Source organism: Asparagus officinalis, chromosome 8 (genome assembly GCF_001876935.1).
Source record: "Asparagus officinalis chromosome 8, Aspof.V1, whole genome shotgun sequence".
Lineage (NCBI taxonomy): Eukaryota > Viridiplantae > Streptophyta > Magnoliopsida > Asparagales > Asparagaceae > Asparagus > Asparagus officinalis.
This window is the reverse complement of record NC_033801.1, coordinates 23,825,647-23,845,804: the sequence shown is the minus strand read 5'-3', so window position 1 is coordinate 23,845,804 and position 20,158 is coordinate 23,825,647. Positions and strand designations below refer to the sequence as shown.

Sequence of the window (20,158 nt, the reverse complement as noted above, 5' to 3'; positions counted from 1 at the left end):
ACGCGTCCGCCAATAGAGTTGGAAGAGTCGAGGAGGAGGAAGGGGACGGAGGAGGAGTAGAGGTGGGTGGCTGCGGTGAGGCCGGCGCCTTGATGATGGCAGTGGGAGCAGATGAGGACGAGGAAGGAGAGGGGACGACTTGCGGGAGGAGGGAGAGACAACGTGAGTAGTGGTCAAAATGACAGACATGTGAGTGAGGAGAGATAGAGATCGACAGGTGGTGAGGAGAGAGATAGGGATTGCACGGGACTAGTAGTACTGTGCAGGTCGATTTTGCTGATTTTTTTTAAAATGGTCAATTTTGCCTATTAATGTTACAAAACGGTTGATTTTAAAAATTTGTCCAAGAAAAAAAGTAAGACGGAACGATCAGAAAAATTACCAGAAAGTGTAAACCAGTTCAGACAGAGAAAATTGCTGACTAACCTGTCAATCAAGTCTTTGGCCTCATATGACATATCATCAGGAACACGTGGCCAAGGAATCTTCCTGTTCAAAATGTTGTCAAAGATCATCTGCCCACATGAAATAGAAAAAATTTAGTCACAGAATAATATTCCATCCCTGCATTGATCATGCACATTATGCAACCATATCCAAAAGTCCCAGTATAATAACATGAATTCCCTAAAGAAATAAGGAAAAAAAGACCAAAGTGTTATTTGGTTCATTGCAACTCTAATTGCATTGCAAGTGCACAGTAATGACCACAACTTTCTGTGACATGCAGATATAGTTGCAATTGCTTGGTTCAATTTTAAAATTTTATAATTTGTAATCACAGTGGCAGTCACAAAAGTTTGTTTTAGGTATCAAGGTTTTTTGACTTCTTTATGGAGTTGGTTACGATTACAACTTACATCTAACTAAGTCAGTCATTGTGGTAATAGGCTTTTTCCAACTGTGGGTGTAACTCCATTTAGTAATCATAATGAACCTAACAACCCCTTAGACTGTAGTTGCATACAGTTGTAGTGAACCAAACAGCTCTTAAACTGACATGAAATACAACTGATAGTGAGGAAGACATTGGCAACTATTTCGCAGGGAGCTTGTTCAAGAAACCACTATTATTGTAAAACCATATTCATATTTAAGATTAATGTCTGAGTTTCTTTCTATTATTTTTTTCTTGAATATTGATTGCTAATTTAATACAGACCTTAAATCTAATTACAAAAAATAGATATACCTAGGGAGACTTAAAGAATGCACAACACAAGAATCAAGAATAAATAAAGCAATAATTTTTTTAAAGGATAAGCTCTGTGACATATCCTTAAAAATGAAATATACATAATAAGGGGACCTTTTATCCCATAGGCCGTTGACCTCAAAGGTGCTAGAGTCAAACAACAGCCAATAGTTTGATGATTAACAAACCATTAAGATACTAACATTACATGGAGTTGTTCTTATGCTTAATAGGCCACATTACATCAAACTAACCACATAACGATAAAATGGAGTCAAATGGATTTTACAATATCAAATTCCATATCATTTGAAGCATACTTAAGAGCTTGGCCTGAGAGCAAATCACAAGTTTTTACACGGGATAAAATTATTTGAAGGTAAAATAGTAAGTTAAAAGTCTATCTTGGTACATATTGTCTAACTCCAAATTCCAGTTAACCTCTATTTTATTCATTTAAGCAAATACCTATATTAGATATTGATCAAATATGACAGCACATTAGTTTATTAGCACGACCACTTGTTGAGTAAACAAAGTAGTTGATCACGCCCTATATGGTATCCACATCCATCACTGCTTCAACTATATAAGCCATACTCTTTGTGGATCATATATTGAACTCATATTCATCTTTGTTATATTGATTATCTTTTTCTAGTTAATGAATACAAGAATTTATTTGATACATACTAGCTAAACCGTACGTGCATAATGCACATGTCAAAAAATAACAACGGATGTAGTTTCGAGAAAGTTAATAAAAAATATTTTATCAAAAAATAAATAATATTAGGAGAAATAGAAATATCTAAAAAGAGAATATGAGGGTGTTTGTGGGAGCTTTTTTTTTGTCAAAGTAGCTTATAAATTTGATTTTTCATATGTTGGTGTTTGGTAACATTTTATATAAGCTAGCTTTTAAGGCCATTTAAAAAAGTTGGGGGTTCCCAAACTTTTGAAAAACTATCTTATAAGTTCATCTAAATAAGCTAAGTTTGACCAAACAAATGACAATTTTTACCCAAACACTTTATAAATTTTTTATCATAAAAGCCTTCAGACACCAAAAACCAGATTAGCTTATAAGCTTCAAAAATAAGCCTTCCAAACACCCTCTATATCATTTTTCGAAGCGATGGATAAATATTGACTTTGACACAATATTATTTCCATATAATTTAGGCGTATTTATTCATGTACATATTAACGTGTTATTTATTTTACTTATTTAAGTAGTGAGTTGAATTTTGTATTTTTTTCCTCTTCTGTATATCATTCTAATTATCATTGATTTGAGTGTAAAATATTTCATTCTGTCAATTTTCTATTACTCTTCTGCAATCGAAATCATCAATAATAATTATTTAATTTTCATAATCCAAATTTTAAAATAAATAGAAGTATTTTAGTAATTTAAATTCATCAAAATGTTTACATCTCTAATATTAACGACATTATTTATAATTTGTTTGTAAATTTCAATTGTTTGCAACATAGTCATAGGAGGATGTATTATTATTATTATTATTATTTGATAATGAAAAGGAGCATTTAATAAGGGGAGAATGAAAAAATGTCCAATTCTTTCAAAATGACCAAATTGCCCTAAACGCTCAAAGAAATTCTCTACAAATGAAACTATAGGAGGAACTTCCTCCCATTCCTCCACACCAACCAACCCTCACTTCCTTTCTGATATAGGAGTAGAGATTTTAAATATCCAAATCCATCTCAGTTTCATATTTAATAAGGGAGGAAATGAAAAAATGTTCATTCTTTCAAAATGACCAATTTGCCTAAACACTGAAAGAAATTATTTGCAAATAAAACTATGGGAGGAGGAATTTCCTCCCATTCCTTCATACCTATCTACCCTCACTTCCTTTTTTGTATGGGAATATAAATTCTAAATATCCAAATCTATCTCATCTTTATAGGTATGAGCCTATATTCACGTCGATCCTATTTAAGCTCATATATTTGATTATTTACTATGCTTATTTGAAGAATGCACGTTCTTAGTTCATAGCTATTTTTGTATATTTAAAATTACTTACGAACCCCTCTATATTTTCGAGATGCATTATTGGACTGAGTACAGTTGACAGATGGATCAACAGATAGAGTAGCCCTAACATGTCAATTGACATTGTTCCAAATTCATATCAATTGAATTAAAATTCAAATGGAATGATAGAAACGTACAACAAAATTCAAATTTACTTGGAATCCATAATTCAATTAGTTTGGCAGCACATAGGCCGTGCACCCCAACAATCAAGTTCGATCACTGGATTAAGGAAGCAAGTTGGCCAACAGGAACTCTAGATTCAAATTCTCAATTGGCACAAACCCAAACATCTGTACGGATTCAAGTAGCCTACTAACTAGCCAGGTCAAGCCCCGTTGACTTTTTTTATTTCTCTAATTCTTCCTCACTAATTTACACTTTATTAATAATCCTTCCATCTTCTAATCTAACTAGTCTGCCACAATTTTACAAGAGTACATCCTACCTTTGTATTGCATAAATATACATAAAGTGCTCAGGATTGAAATGAAAGAATGAAATCTTGTGCTAAGTATTCTCTCTAGTTCATTTTGATCCGAGAAAGCGTTCATCAGTTCTATCGTTCTAGGTTCCCAATCTCCTCTAGATCAAGTCTTCAAGCAATTGTACAGTCTACATTTTTGCCTAGTGTGCCCAGCAAAGTGCTCTCATTATTATCTACTATTAGTCTATTACTGCCTCATTTGCAATCTATTGCAATAGAAGAATTCATTTTTTATGCTCCATCATGCTTCTCTTTCCTATTATAAATCATTCCTAGTGGCATTGTACACAATCCAGAGAATCTGGGAGAGTAACTCGGTAGATGTGATATACGAAACTTAGAGAAATGATTGTTGCAGAAATCCAAATAATTATGTGGAGTGGATTGGCCATGGTACAAGTCTACCATCGACCCTGGAAGCAAACCAAGAAAAACATGCTCAAAAACCTAACATAGAGGTACTCAGTTAGTGGATGTAGTGCTGAAGCAACCAACTATTATTTTCCTCTCTACCTCTTTCCTCTTAAATTGCTTGCTTTATTTGTGAACACGTGTAGCATTATGTTGCATGCACTCAACGGGCTATTAACATCATTTGCATCAGACCTATTTACACACTCTAAGGTTGCCATGTTGACATATAAAGTTTAAGGCATCATTTTTCTCAGCCTCTCTTACTTTTTTTACTTCCTCTCTGTTGTCTCTCTTCTTTTTTCTTTGGCATATTAGAGGATAAGTAGAGAAGATGGACGTGGCAGTACAGAACACACTAAAGGTGGATGACGACAGGTTTAAAAGTAATGGTAAAGCAAATATGTGATACAATGGGTAAATACAAACAAAAAGGATTCGTTCCAGAACTTTTGATATGGTTAATTAAACATAGTTAAATCTGTCTCAACCCATATACTTTGACCTGTTGAGGTATCTTCCTTGGACCCACAGGACCCAAATGGAGTCTGGTTACCACCTTTTACCATAAGGAACTGATCTAGATCCTGAGATATCTTTATCCTTCTACTTTTCCTGGTCTTCTTGGCTGGAAACTACAATTGGCTGGTGGGCACGGTTAGGCTTTCTAGACAGTTTAGGCTCCTGGCTAAATCACTGATCACATTGAGCAGAGAAAAAGAGATGCTCTTTTATGTGTTGTGAAGAAAAATTGAATACAAAGGTTTTCAGTGTAGATCACTGGCTGAAAGGTGTCAGATGCAGAGGATCCTTACATTAAATCACGTTCATTACATCTCCTTATAGTTAATCATGTTCATTACATCTCATCCACCAGGTAGTTCTGAGCTTTGCAGCTATCCAACAAATGAAAACTTCAACTCAGATCAAAGTGAGTGGGAGCGCGCGCAACACAATACTATAATGATAAGATCAAATAATTATTTCACTGTTTTCTGAGGTCTGGCTCTCGACTATAATTCATCTTGGATTAACAATATACTCAAGTAACACCGACAGTAAAGCCTTTATCGCATTTAATTACGGGCAGCGACCTGAATAACTTTTTACCACTCAAAAAGATCCGCTGAAAGCCATCTCCCCTCTTAACTGTTTAGCAGATATCCATACTTCTTCAAATACGTGCTCATTTTGATCTATCCTTAGACCCAGGCTTGACAATGTAATATTCATGAATCCATTTCATCCTCTGTGTTTGGCATTTCAAGTTTAAAGGAAACCAAAGAAGATTAATATTGGAAAACAAGCGAACGAAAAAAATGGAAAAAGAGAACTTGAGGTAAACAAAAGTTACAAAATCCAAAGAAAGGAGAAAGAAACATGAATGAGAAAGAGAACTACATTTTTTTTAAGGCTAAACAAGTCCCTGGATCTTGCCTTGTTTATGTAATCAGGTCTTGGTGGCTAAGTTAAATTCAAGCTAGCTAAATGTATTCTGCTGATAGAATATAACCAGTTGCTAGCTGATTATATATACATTCTCAAGAAAACTTGTTTGTTACTCTTAAGGTCCCTTCCACTCCACTGAAACTTGTTTGGTACTCCAAGTTTTAAATATAGCAACAAAAATTCAGGTTTTCATATGGTACCTCAGGAAGCCTAGCATTAAAAGGCGGGACCCCTGTTATCAGCTCAAATAACATAATTCCGACTGACCACCAGTCTGCAGCATAACCTGCATGAATTTCAAAAAGGTAAAATTTAATTGCTCAGGAAATTCTGAGAATGCTAGAGACAGAATGTGCAAAAACCATGTGCAGTTCCAAGTAGAATCTCAGGTGCCAAATAATCAGGTGTCCCAACAGCTGAACTTTGACTCTGCTTTCCTCTCTGGTTACTTTGGTCAGATAAGCCATGCTGATTTTGGACCTTCACGAGGATAGAACCGGCCGTTCCAGATCCAGACAGGTTAATGGCGCTATCAATAAGGCCAATCTTCGATAGCCCAAAATCTGTAAGCTGTCAATAAATGGTATTGTCAAGTATTTTCCATTTACAAAAAGATAAACTAATAATTTATAGATAGCAAGTTACAAGATTTTTCTCCATAGAAGTTATGACAAAAAACTACCATAGACATGGTAACTGTTAAGAATTTCTATGATGCTCTCAAAAGGAGCATCTCAAAGAATAATGCATCAAAAACATATGATTACACACAATTGAACCATGAAAATGTCGGACCTTAATATGCCCATCATGAGCAATCAGTATGTTATCTGGCTTCAGATCACGATGTGTGATTCCCAGTGAGTGAAGATATTCTAGAGCAAGAACCTGTATAATAAAATAACCATAAGGAAAAATATGTTTGGTAACAGCCACCAACATGAATCAAGTTTTGAACACACCAGTTCAGCAATATAAACACGAGCAACGGCTTCCTCCAAGCAACCAATTTTCCTAAGCAGGGAATATAGATCACCGCCATTCAGATATTCCATGACCAAATAAAGATTGTCTCTGCAGGTAAATGAATAAAAAAACCGAACCTGCATTATAAAACCAACAACAAGAATCCTGAGAAAATAGTAATTACACGTCTTAACAAAATACCGTTTTTAAACTCAAAACAATGTTTTGAATCGCAAGATTGAAACACACAGGTGGAAGCACAAGCAAGGAATATAATTAAGAATCTGGTTAAAATTTAGCCAAGTGCATTTTAAATGACAAATGATGTGCTTGTAGTATACTTTCCTTATCAGCAGACTTCTATCAAAGGATGGCAACATGTATTCTGATTAGTTGAATAGTTAAGTTGGATAGTTGCACTAGTAGATCTTTTCATCAAAAGATGAAAAGACACACAGGTAGATGCACAGAAACGGGAGGATAATGCAGAATGAAACTGACATTTAGCTAAGTGCATTCTAGATTAGTTGGGTGCTGATATTTTTCACTTTCTATAAGACTTCCGTCTACCAATATGATTTTGCATATAGGTCAATGTTTAAAAAAGCAGAAGCACAGGCGATACATTAGAACCTTCTATGAAGCAAGGCGCATGCTTCAGAGCATGAGGCATAAATACATATGCAAATCATAATAAACTAAGCTACATCCATAAGATATGTATATTATTTCTAGTGACGCAGCCATATTGAAAACACATGACCTAAAGTTAAATTTCCTAATCAAAGGGAAAATCCTCGATAGGAAAAGAAAATGAAAAATTAGGGGCAGTTTAATTTTAGTCAAAAGTTCTTTTATATGCTCCTATGTTGTCTAAAGTGCGCGCTTCTAAAAAGAAGCACTTCATGCAACATGAAGTGCACCTTTTAATTATGTTATAAGTGATGATGCGTAGGCTTCAAGGGATAAATAGATTCACTTACGAATTTTGAAGATCCTTCAAAAAGTTTCGAAGCCAATATCAGAAAGATTTTTCAAACACTGAAATAGGTAAATTTGACAGACCCAAAAATATTAGCTCCACTTTCAAGACTGAACGTACACCAATGTTTTAAATATAGGCTGATTTTATTGATTTATACCCGATATATAGGATATGGGCTATGGCTGATACGATTTTTGCAAAAATATATCGCATATAGCTTTGAGCCGATTTTTCCCGATATATCGGTGTAAATCTGATAAAACGACCGGTTTTTCGTGGGCTAAAATAACCCAATTTTCTACAATTTACATTCTAAGTGAACTGGTTCACGTTTGGAGACAAAAAAACCTCTTTTTTCCATATTTGACCCACATACACTAAACAAAAAACAATACTATCCTATTCTATTTCGCTTCCACTGAACAAAAATAATTGGTAAGTGATCCTAAACATGTGTTATTTACATATTAGCATGTTTATGTTTAATTAAATGTGCTTAGATTACTTTTTAAGACATTATATTATATATGCTCACCATCCGATGTAACACTCCAATTTTTACTACTTATTCCAGATATATCCCGATAACTAGGATCCGATATGAATTTTGGCCATCCGATATATTTCCAATAACCGATATTTAAAACATTGACGTACACACCAACACATAACATACAAAAACATGCAAATGCAGTCACACACAAATACACACATATATCTCATAAAGGAGTAGTGAACAATGTATGTAGACCAAAAAATAACCTAAGCAAAACTCTAGGAAAAGAGACTTTGCGATTCTTCATTACGAGATCTAGAAATGTAGTTCTATAGTTCAATAAAACAATCAGTTAGAAAAATTACCACAAATGGATTTCTAACAGTAATCAAAATGTTACGCTCAGCTAGTATGCGCTCGATATCATTCTTCCGGATCATACCCAATTTCTTCAAAACCTGCATATTGCAATCATTTAAAACTCTTCTATTATCTTTGAGAGGTGAGAGAAGACAACGAACACAGCAACTTTAAACTATATGGAAAAAATAAATTAAAACCAATCCCCAGTTTAAGAAGAAAATAACAATATCGAATATAAATTTACAAAATATACATATAAGTAGAGAACTCCAAATAACAAAATGTCTAGATTCATACATAGAATAAAAAACAATGTCATGTCTATACTCTAGGACTCTATGTATCTAACGTTCAAGTAAGAAGTACCAATGAGATTCACAATTCGATGTTTCCATCTTGCAAGTGCAGTAGACACAAAAGAATTTCTAAAATGACAACAAGATCTATGTTTATGTTGAAGACCTTTGTACAGAACAATACATGACACAGGTATGCTAGATGAGAAATGCACAATTCATCATCCGTTATTGAAAAATATAAGGAAGATAAGACAAGCGTCATAGACATTTCAAATGCAATTATGCTGTCTATTGGATATTCAAATTGATTTACAAGTTGATGATAAGTCGCAAACAAATTTTTGATGTTCCAATCCACAGAATCTACAACATCTGAATGAATTTGATTAAGATATACAGGATAGATGGTTCTGTATATATTTACTTGTTAGGGTCAACCAGGAAAACCTAAATTGTAAAATCGGTGAGCAACAGCTGCAGTAGGGTAACTGTTCTTGTTATGTAGAAATTCAAAATGTGATCCTGCTGTGTGAAAAAAACAAGTCCTATTAACATAATGCATATAGCTGCATTGCAGTGTTTAAGTCCAGAAAAAAGGACTAAGCTTTCACTATATGTACCTTTATTGCAAATAGATCTCCTGTTGTCCGTTTCCTTCCAAGATAAACTTTCCCATAGGATCCTCTGCTGATTGGTTTGATGATTTCAAAATCATCAATACTAGTCCTCTCCTTATGCGAGGAACTAGGAGGTGATATTGTACTTGGTGACGAATTCTCATCAGCCATTCCTTTGATTCCATCTAGGTGAACCATATCGTCAGATGTTTTACTCATATATTCAACAGCAAGATCATATTTCTCCCTGAATTCTCAGCATGGAAGTCTTAAAAGTTAGGGTCAACTGGAAAGGTTTCATAAACATTTTACTAGATAACTCCTGCTAAACATAAACACATCACAAGGTACATGCAAAGAGGGCAAGAAGCTCACTTCAGCAAACTTTTTATGCGGCTTCCAAAAGTGTCGATCACTAGAGCCTTGATTTCGCTTTGTTGCAGAATGTCAAGTAAATCACGCCAACAAATTCCCAAGTACTCAGAGGCTCCATCTTTTGAAAGATCAGCACAAGCAACCCTATGAGCTACATCAGCCAACTCATTCATCTGCAGCAAGAAATTCCTTATAATTAAACATTAAAAAAGCTAAATGGGTAAGACTAGCATCTTTCACATTAAATAACATGTTGAAAATCAGCAAATAAGGAGCTGATACCTGGTTCCTTCATGTTACTTTGCACCTTCTACTCAAAATTTTGCCATCAAAGGTTCAACTCTAGGGAAAAGGTTGCATTCTTATTATGCAAATCATGTTTTCTTATTGATGCCAGAATGAAGTGGCGAAGGTGAATTCTTTAGTCTCTGTAGAAATTTTTATATTTCATAGAAAAATATGTAAATTTCAACATTCATTTCCATTTAATGTATTCTATTCTACACAACATCTCAATGAGAATTGCAGACACCAATATGTATTCTGCTCCCAAACAGATCTATTTGGTTTGAACAGGTAAGGACTAAGGAGCAGGTCCATGATGCTCACAATTGCACCTTGAGTTGCTTAGTTACCAGTGGGATCATGTGCATCTCCATTGAAATTTATTATTTGCTAATTTCTTACAACTATAATGAATTAAACTGGAGGATATGGGACCGTGAAGCAAAAGATTAAATTCTAATCGTCAGAAAAGGGCTGTAACTACAAAATCTGTACTACGAGTTAGGTTCAGTATTTATAGGTCTTAATTGTCATAGAAAGTTTAATCAGCTCTAGACACTGCTTAAAACAGATGTCAATAGCATGCAAATTCAAGAGTATTATGCCCAAAGTCTGAAAAGATGATGCACACTGTTCCGCATTTGCATATCATGGCCATATTACTGAATCAACCACATGCATTTGGAGTTTAGATTCTTTCATTTTCTTATGATGGTGAACTATATTTTATATTCGCAACAAAACATATATAATATCAAAAAACTAAGTCACCTGGTTAATGTCCTCGGGTTCCGAAGGGTTGTTATGCTCTAACCAATACAAGTCAAAGTGGCCTGACATTGGGGTAGTTGCAGAGGAGACTGGGGTCATGCTTCCATTAGAAGATGCCGGATTACTGGACCCAAGCTTCATAGCCAAAATGCTCCTCAAACTATTCGAAGCTGCAGTATGAGCATCATCGATGAAAGCCGTATCCATCTCATGAAGATCTTCAAACATCCCTTCCATACCTTTGTTATGCAAATCTTGTATTTTAGGTGAATGGCCTTCAGACCCATGTACAGAATTAGTACTTTGTACTCTAGAAATTTCAGGACTGCTACTTGATACACGCAAACTTTGATTATAGGACTCAACTATTTGTTCTAGAACCTCAGCAATATTCATTAGGCGTTCATCCACATTCAGACCTTCCAAATCACACTTGTCAGCATAAGCACATATGTAGGAATGGGATTCTAAATGAAAAGTCGGGACACTTTCCTCGCATATTCTGCAGAGAACGGAATCAATCACATCAAAAGATTCTTCCTGTTCACGATGCAAGTCTGAACTAGATTCGCACAGCACCGCTATAGGAGCTTTATTTTCAATTTCTTCAGAGTGTACCTTAGCATTGCCATCTCTGTCAGGAAGAACACTCCTAAGTCTGGGGGAATCAATACTTCCATCAGCAGAACATGAGATGCTCTCTGTGGAATGGATAACAGTCTAACAAAATGGAAATTGTTGTTAGGTTGTAATAAACAGTAAGCTACTGAGGAAAATCAACATGGTTCAGGAACGCATCAAATACCTTGCTGCCTTCTTTCACTGGATGTCTGGGGACACTCTCCAGTGCTGTCGAATCAGCACTATAGACTGATTTTACAGTCTTGCGACACCATTTCATATCAACATCTGGAACGCTTTCAAGACACTGCTTAAATCTGACAAGAGAGTCCTCATTCATTGATCCACTATCTTTCTCGAACTGCAACAGCCTGGTACAGCGTGTTAATATAAAAAGCATCCGTGTTAAAAGTTGCTTAATCAGTCCTGGCTGGCAATGCTGCCTCCTCTCAGCAAGGTTCTGGACAATACTCTCACAGTTCTCCCGGAAATAGGAAGATGTCATCTCAATGCATTCCAGGGAGAGACTGAGAAGATCTTCAGCTGTTTCCTGTGCTTTTGATAATGAACCCTTATCAAGTGCATCTCTAACATCCCCTGCAAATCCAGCAAGTTCTGCATTCACAGCTTCCTTCACAGCATCAAACCTGGAATCCAATGATCGCAGAAGATCCTGAATTGCCACCCATGTCAATTTTTATCGTACAACATTCAGGTCCAAGAATGAAGGAAAAGATCATAAGAAAAGCATATTTAACTGAACAAGTAAAAGAGGAAGGGTTGTGGAAAGCTAAATGGCTTTCGCAAGTGTTGGATAAACTACTAAATTATGAGACTTTTTTAAACCTAGTAATGACAAACAAAGTCGATTGTAAAATACCTTCAGATCACTGTAACTGCGGGGTCGGAGATTAGAAGCACGAATGCCGCCTATAGGCCCCAATTCATGTGAATAACTTTTTTGCGTTATTGATGCCTTCCTAGCTAAGCTGCTTTCTGGCAGTGACTGCTGTCTCAGCAGATCATTCTGGTCCAAAGAATGTTTAACTCTCTCAGGATCTTTCTTACCCAGCATCCTGACACTGATCCGCTTAACCTATTAAATCCGTTCGTGGTTGATGACTACATAATTAGACAAATGATGAAAGATTACTGAACTGACAGATAGAATCATAGCTTACCTCATTATTTGGAGGAACTCTATCACAAGCTTTATGGGAATCCTTGGGATTGAGATATGAAGTGAACCAACGAGCAATCTTCCTCCCTTTACGAGCTCCTGAATGAGGAAAATCAATATCATCACTGGGTCAGGGAAAAGCAAAACATGAGCATATCCTCTAAAACTAAGCTTACTGCACATAATAGTACCAGAATGTGAATTACACTGCAGATAAATTATAATGTCCTGGGAAAATAAGTTCTTAAAGACATTATGAACCTTAAGTTTTGATTAATGAAACTAAATTAATAATGATTACTAATGGCCTTAGTGCTTTGTTGATGCAGGTACTTTATTACATTGGATTATTACTTGCTCATGAGCTACTTCTAGCAGAATATGTTCAAAAGAGCAGTATTGATTGACAAAAGTCAAGATGGTTAGAAAAACTTCTGGACAAGAGTTGCAGGTGGCTTTAAACTTTTAAAGAGTTCAAAGGAGTGGGAGCTGTTGCTTTTCTCAATATGAGGCCTAGGTATTTTCTATGTAAGGCTTCTAAATAGTTAAGTAATGTTCTGGTACTATGATTCTTTATGAGGATAGCTTTTGGTTCTCATCTATTCCATAATTCTTCGAACCTATCTTCCATTCTACATGTTAGATCACAATCTTACCGGACCTTTCAAAAGCTGAGCTGCAGTGGATCTGTCTTTCCCACCCAGATCCATTCCAGCTGGAATGCTGACGTGAAAGTTCTTTCTGAACTTCAAGTGGGGCCGAGTTGCCATGGAATTTGACTTTTATCTTTAAACAAATCTAAGATTTTTTATCCTATATCTGTGAGACCTAGGACCTAGATTAGTATAGTATATATACATGTAGAAATATGGGAGAAATACTGAGTACCTTACTTCACCGAATTTATGGGATTTTCTTATGATTCTTCTGAACTTCTAGGAATTATTCGAGCGATCAAAGATAGGAATTAGCCTATGGACCAGAAGAGAAAGTTGATCATGTGGTTTTCATGAACCCAATGCATATTTCTTCCCAATTTCTGAGAAGTTCAAAATTTGACCATTTTACTTGGCCACTGGGCCTACTTGCAGTATGGCCGATTATAACCCTAATCCCAACCTATTTAAAAGTGTGAGATATGTAGAATTAGCGTTTCTTACAGATTTTTTAGAGCTAGTGTTCATAGGAGAGTAGCTGGGGCTTTCAGAGAGCATTCTACATCGACTCAAAGAAGAAAATCGTCAATCAGGTAAAGTTCTAATCTTGTTCATTGTATACAATATCAATATCCTTTTTGTTAATCCATTATCTGAGATCAAATCTCAAGTTTGATCTTCGTTTTCTTGCATTTTGAAGTTATTTTGATATAGTAAACTTGTATTTTCAGTAGATTTATTATTTACAATGTGATATATGGTGTCAAAGTCCAATACTTGTTGATATGTGGTATATGGTTTCATGTTGTATCTATTTTTATGCCAGAACACGTACAATCAAGTAAGGAATACTAATATACACTTAATATATGAAGGAGAATGCAGCAGGATGAGCGACGACGGGACAAGAGCAGCAGCCAGTCGATGCACTTCTAGTGGTGCACCACTAGTCAGACAGACCAGTGTATCACCAAAGTGGAGCAAACAGTCCGACCGAGCAGTACACCACCAGTAATGTTTGGTTGGTCCAACTGACTGGTGGACTGGTAGTGAAGAAAGGTCGATCCAACCGATCAGTGGACCAACAGTGAAAAAGGGTCAGTCCAACAATCTAAACCGTCTGAAAACATGTTTAGTTGTTTCTACACCGATCCATGATGTTTCTATGATGTAACTAAGACTCTCAAAACAGTATACAATATCCTTATGAGCAAATACAACTAGTGACATCTTTGATGACATCGGTTACAAAAGATAACCTAAACAACCAGGCAGTATATCGCGACGAACATTAACCAATTGGGCGGCAGGCATGTCTTTGACATGATAAGAAACTATGAAATTTAGAAAATGATGAAAAGATAGAATGAGGATGATATATACATTTGTGACAGTTATGTGAAGTACTATAGGCATTGAGATGGTGAACCAGTGCGTGATCTATGGACGACGAGATTGGTATGGATGCACGCCAAGGTTGTGTAAAGCAAATAATAAGCGAAGCAGCAAGGTGTCGCTTAGGCTTTTTGGACCTAAGGAGCTGTTTAGTTGGGAGTGCAAACCCTAAAAACGGGTTTCACCTCCACCCAAGAAATCCATTTCCCATAATGTTTTTTGTTTGTGTTGTTTGGCTGACAAAAGCTTTAGAAAATGATTATTTTTTCAATACCTTGAATTGACATCAGATCTGAAGACCAAATTTTCCAATCATTTTATTAGGGTATTAGTTTTCACATGAATACTTTTTCCTCCTCTTTCTTCTAGGAACAAAGTCAAATCTCCTTTGTCTTCTCTCTTGCGCCTCCATTTGTCCTCCTTGACCACTGTTCGAAGAAGAGAGTATTAGTTTAGTCCCACATTGCTTGTGAGACTAACTTGTAACTAATCCATCTCTATAAATAAAGTATAAAGTGAGGGGACAACTCTCCAATAATCTCTTTCTCTCCAAACTTTAACATGGTATAAGAGCCTCCTAAACCTTAAACCCTAACCCTAATTCTCGCCGCCACTTATTCTAACCCTAACCCTAATTCCTAAACCCTAGCCGCCGCCTCTCCTCATTGTTATCGAGGCGTAAGGCGCAATGCGGGGCACAAAGACCCCTTACGCGCACCATGCGCAAGGCGCACAACGATGCACGCGCCTCACTGAATTGAGACACGCAACTCAAACTAATATTTTTCAGCGTAAAACAAAGAAGCATATAAGCAACATGCTTATAAATTCACATAAAAAGATAAAGAAATATAATTTCACCTACTAAATCACGAAAGAGTCTTAATTAGCATGCATAACATAAAGAAGGTCATAAGTTTCCACAAATCACAATGCAAGATAATCTCCAAACATAAGCAAAAGTCTATGAAACAAAACAAGCAAGTAACAAATAAGAAATATGTATTTTTATTTAAAATATGATATATGTATTTTTAAGTAACAATTAGGTGATTAAAAAAATATGATTGTTCATAATTTTCTAGTTAGCATTCTTAATTGCTATTTGCTAGTTAGCATGAAAAGATGGAGATTGGAGGTAACAATTACATATTTACATGTTCATAAATTTCTAGTTAACACGCTAATTAGAGAAGGAAGTTACAATTAGCAAACAAGTATACTAAGGCTTCGTTTGGATACCATGGTGTTTTTCTTGTTGTGTTTTTGTAAAAAAAACACCATGATGTTGTGTTTTTCTCTTAAAATATTTTCAAAACATGATGTTTAGTATTTTTGGTCAACACTAGTTTGACCCATTATAACATTAGTATTAAACATATTATTACTATATTATATATTAATTATAATAAAATATATTATAAATAAAATGTTATAATATTTAGTTTACATTATTATAGTATTATAAGTATTAAATATAATGCAATATAATATTGTATAATGTATTATAATATTATATTGTACTTTAATAAGTTATATTTTATTATAATTATTAGTATAATATAATTATTATATATTATTTTCAAATAATTATATATCTAATTATTTTGGTATATCAATTTGTTATTGTTGTATATTATATTAATATTTTATAATAATGTTATTTTGTTATTAATATAATATTATAATATTATTAATATAATATAATATTATACTATTATTCATATAATATAATATAATCAATAATGTTAATATTATGTTATTACTAGTATGTTATTAATAAATTAATATATTATACATATTTTAATATTATATATATATTATAGTTTTTTATATGTTAGAGTTTATTAATAGTACTTTAATAATATATTAGTATTTATGATATAAATATTACTATTATATAATATTTTATAATTATTAATTTATTACAATTTATTTATTAAAAGTTAATAATATTTTAGCAATTATACTATTGTATAGTATATTATTATATTATTATTTATTATCAATACCTTTTTTATTATTTTTTATTAGTTTATTTATATTTTATTATTATTTATTTATTATATAAAACATTATTAACATGTTAAATATTGGTACTTAATATGTTATTATATTATTATATAATATGTTTTATTTATTATATTTTTATATTATTTAATAATATTACTAATATATTAAATTGACTATAATATAGTATAGTATAGTATAATATAACAAGCATGTTGATAATAACTCTATATAATTACATTTAATATATTATGTTAGATATTATATTAACATATTCTCAAACTCAAAACCAAAACACCTAAAATGTGTTTTGAAATAAGTATTGTGTTTTTTGTTTGAGAATATTTTAGCTCAAAAAACACGTTTCCAAACGCATGGTGTTTTGTTTTTGACAAAATACCATCGAAATAAGTAAAACATCATGGTATCCAAACAGAGCCTAAATTATAATTATTGTTTTCTTTTTATAGGTTAAACATGAAAAGATGGAGAATGGATTAGCAACTAGTAAGAAAGAGTCTATTACATGATGTAAATATATAATATGTAAATTATTTAAAAAAATAGAAGAAAGAGTCTATTACATGATGCAAGTGTCAAGCGCGCGCGTGCCTCGTATGCGTGCAGCGCCCCGCCTCTGGTGCGGGGCGCAATTGTCCCAGCCCGCAGCGCCCCGCGCCCGGGGCGCGCGCCTCGATAACAATGTGCCAGCCCGTAGCGCTACGCACCCGGAGCGCGTGCCTCGATAACAATGCCTCTCCTCTCTCGAAACCCTAGCCGCCTACTCTTCTCTCTCTTAAAACCCTAGCCGTCGCTAGGCCTGTCCATCCGGCCCGGCCCGAAAATCCGGGCCTGGGCCGGGCAAAACCGGGACCCGGACCCGGGTACACCGGGCCGGGTCCGGTCCCGGGCCCGGGCCCGACCGAGCCGGGTTCCGGGCTGGCCCGGGTGATTTTCCTTTTTTTTTTATTTTTTTCCAAAATTTTTTAATGTTATTTAACTTATAAATTATAAAAAAAAGACAAGAAAAATAACAAAAACAATAATTTTATTAATTACTTAAAATGACATAAATTACAAATAAGAAATGATAAAAACATATTCTTTATTAATAATTGATAAATCAGTTACAAATTACAAGTACAAATTTATTTTGGAATTAATCGCATCACAATAGATAAGTAAATCCCAACTAGGTTGGCACCTACTCACCTATATCACTATCATTTGCAATTATTTTCAAAATAATTCTTTACAAATTGTAAGCTAAGATATAAAAACTACAATCTATTCTTTATATCTATCTGCTAGTCCCAATTCTTCAAATTTATCTTCAATTCCAGCCATCCGATCGATGCCTTGCGTTCGCTTCTCGTACCTCCACCAATCTTGTAAGCACATCACCGCTTGTACAGTATACGGATCCAAGCATGTCCTATGATCGTTTCCTTGACATCTAACTAAAGAAGCAGAAAAATATTCATCTATTTCAGAAACCTCCGATGATGACGATCCAAGTCCAGATCCACCAGTTAGCTCGGCTACCATTGCATACCTATCAAAACTTACACTTTTACCTCGGGCTCGGGATGAGCTCGAAGAAACCGAAGCTGCAGACTGTTGTGCAGCTACACCATGTCTAGCTGCATACTCATCATATAAAGTTTGAAAATAATTTCTAATAAGTAAATGATGAGTAGTAGCATTCAGGGTGGTTCCATCATCTAAGTCTATAACCTGTCCACCATACAATGACTGTAACAAACTTCGAAGGCCAATATCCTTCAAGCATGGATCAATAAGAACCCCCAAACCAAAAATATGAGGAATAGGCCTAAAATACTTATTAAATTTGCTCTCCATTTCAAAAACCATAGGTCCAAAAGTAGCATCCAAACGATATTTATCAAAAAAATTTTGAATATTTAAAATTTGTAAAGCAGCTAAAGTAATGGTTGGATAATAACAGCCAGATAATAACATGGTAGCATCATAAAAAACTTGTAACATTTCATTTAAATTACATATAACTGTCCATTCATCTTCAGTTATTCCATAAGTGCTACCAGAACTAGAACTAGAAGCATAATAGTTTATAAAATCAGTTATAATGTCTTTATATTCTATTGCTACACTTAACATTGCATATGTGGAATTCCACCTATGGTCAACATCTTTTGGAATTAGTCTAGGCTTTACATTTTTTCTTTTACAAAATTGTTTTCATCTTTTAAGTCTTTGTTCAGAAGCACTATGCATGTAAGCAACTGTTCTAACCTTTTCTATCATGGGTTTAATTTCAGTAAATGCACTTTGAACAATTAAATTTAAAATATGACAGATGCACCTAATATGAAAAAGATCACCATGACATGGCAATGATAAAGATGATCTGATAAAATCAACAGCTACATTGTTATTACTTGCATTATCTAGTGAAAGAGAAAATATTCTTTGTGAAATTTCTAATTTCATAAGTTCTTCAATTATTAAATTTGCAACATTAGCACCAGTATGTGACTCTTCTATTGCAATAAAAGAAACAACTCTTTTAAACATTTGCCAATTTTCATCAATCCAGTGTGCTGTGATACATAAATATCCAGTTTGTGCTCTAGATGTCCAAATATCAGAAGTTAAAGAAAATTTACAGTTTAAATTTTTAAAATAAGAAATTATTTTTTCTTGTTCTTGCTGATACGTTGGCAGGTTTGACGAGAAAATTTTTTAAATGCAGGATAAAAACCATCTCTAAACATATCTTCAAATTCATCATCTTCTACTAATTTAAAAGGAAGGTTTTTTTAATGATTAACCTGATTACGCATTTCCTGGCTCTGGCAGCGTCATAGTTCCAACTACCGAGACTACCAGAAGAGGAGGATTGAGAAATCATGGATTGTCGGATATCACCTTGAGGAGGCTGGCCTTTGTTGTGTTTATCAAAATAGCGTTTGAGGTGGTTGGTGCCGCTCTTATGATGAGCTTGAAAAATATTGCCGCACAAAACACACTTAGCCTTCTGGGTGAGGATCCTACCGTGTTCATCCTTGGTGACGTCGATCTTCTCGTAAAAATTCCACACATCGGATCTTGGCCGTTTAGGAGCTCTTGGTGCAGATTCGTCGCCACCGGATTCGGGATTAACTTCGGTAGGAGGACTCATAGTAGGAGGACTCATAGTAGGAGGACTCAATTCAGGATCGAGAGATATGTTTTGCTCTTCATAATCAGATCCGGAAGCCATTTGGGGATTAGATTAGAAAGTATAAATAAGAGAGTATACGAGTATAAGAGAGAGTATAAGAGTATAAGAGAGAAGAGATGAGTTTTTGGTGTGAAGAAAACAAATGAAAACCCCCCTCTATTTATAGAACCAACCCCCTAGGTAAATGACCAAAATAACCTCACAAAATAGCCGTTTTTTGACCGTTTTTGGGGGCAAAACTATCAAAGGGCCAATCTGACCGTTGTTACCGGGCCGGGACGGGCCGACCCGGCCACAACGGTCACTTATGTGACCGTT

At 34.7% G+C, this 20,158-nt stretch overlaps 1 protein-coding gene across 2 annotated transcripts in view; it reads right to left on the bottom strand.

The window, feature by feature from the left end:
* The window catches only part of LOC109822704 (probable serine/threonine protein kinase IRE4), a 46,963-nt gene that overhangs the window by 14,053 nt on the left and 12,752 nt on the right, over positions 1-20,158 (bottom strand). For both annotated transcript variants that reach the window (XM_020388935.1, XM_020388934.1), the window contains exons 2-13: positions 12,573-12,670; positions 12,272-12,487; positions 11,576-12,064; positions 10,771-11,490; positions 9,715-9,887; positions 9,343-9,586; positions 8,426-8,518; positions 6,576-6,716; positions 6,409-6,501; positions 5,976-6,183; positions 5,814-5,899; positions 427-515 (exon numbers count right to left, since the gene is read on the bottom strand). In XM_020388935.1, the coding sequence (XP_020244524.1) occupies positions 427-515; positions 5,814-5,899; positions 5,976-6,183; positions 6,409-6,501; positions 6,576-6,716; positions 8,426-8,518; positions 9,343-9,586; positions 9,715-9,887; positions 10,771-11,490; positions 11,576-12,064; positions 12,272-12,466 (2,531 nt within the window). In that variant the 5' untranslated portion in view covers positions 12,467-12,487; positions 12,573-12,670. The remainder of the gene's footprint in view (positions 1-426; positions 516-5,813; positions 5,900-5,975; positions 6,184-6,408; positions 6,502-6,575; positions 6,717-8,425; positions 8,519-9,342; positions 9,587-9,714; positions 9,888-10,770; positions 11,491-11,575; positions 12,065-12,271; positions 12,488-12,572; positions 12,671-20,158) is intronic.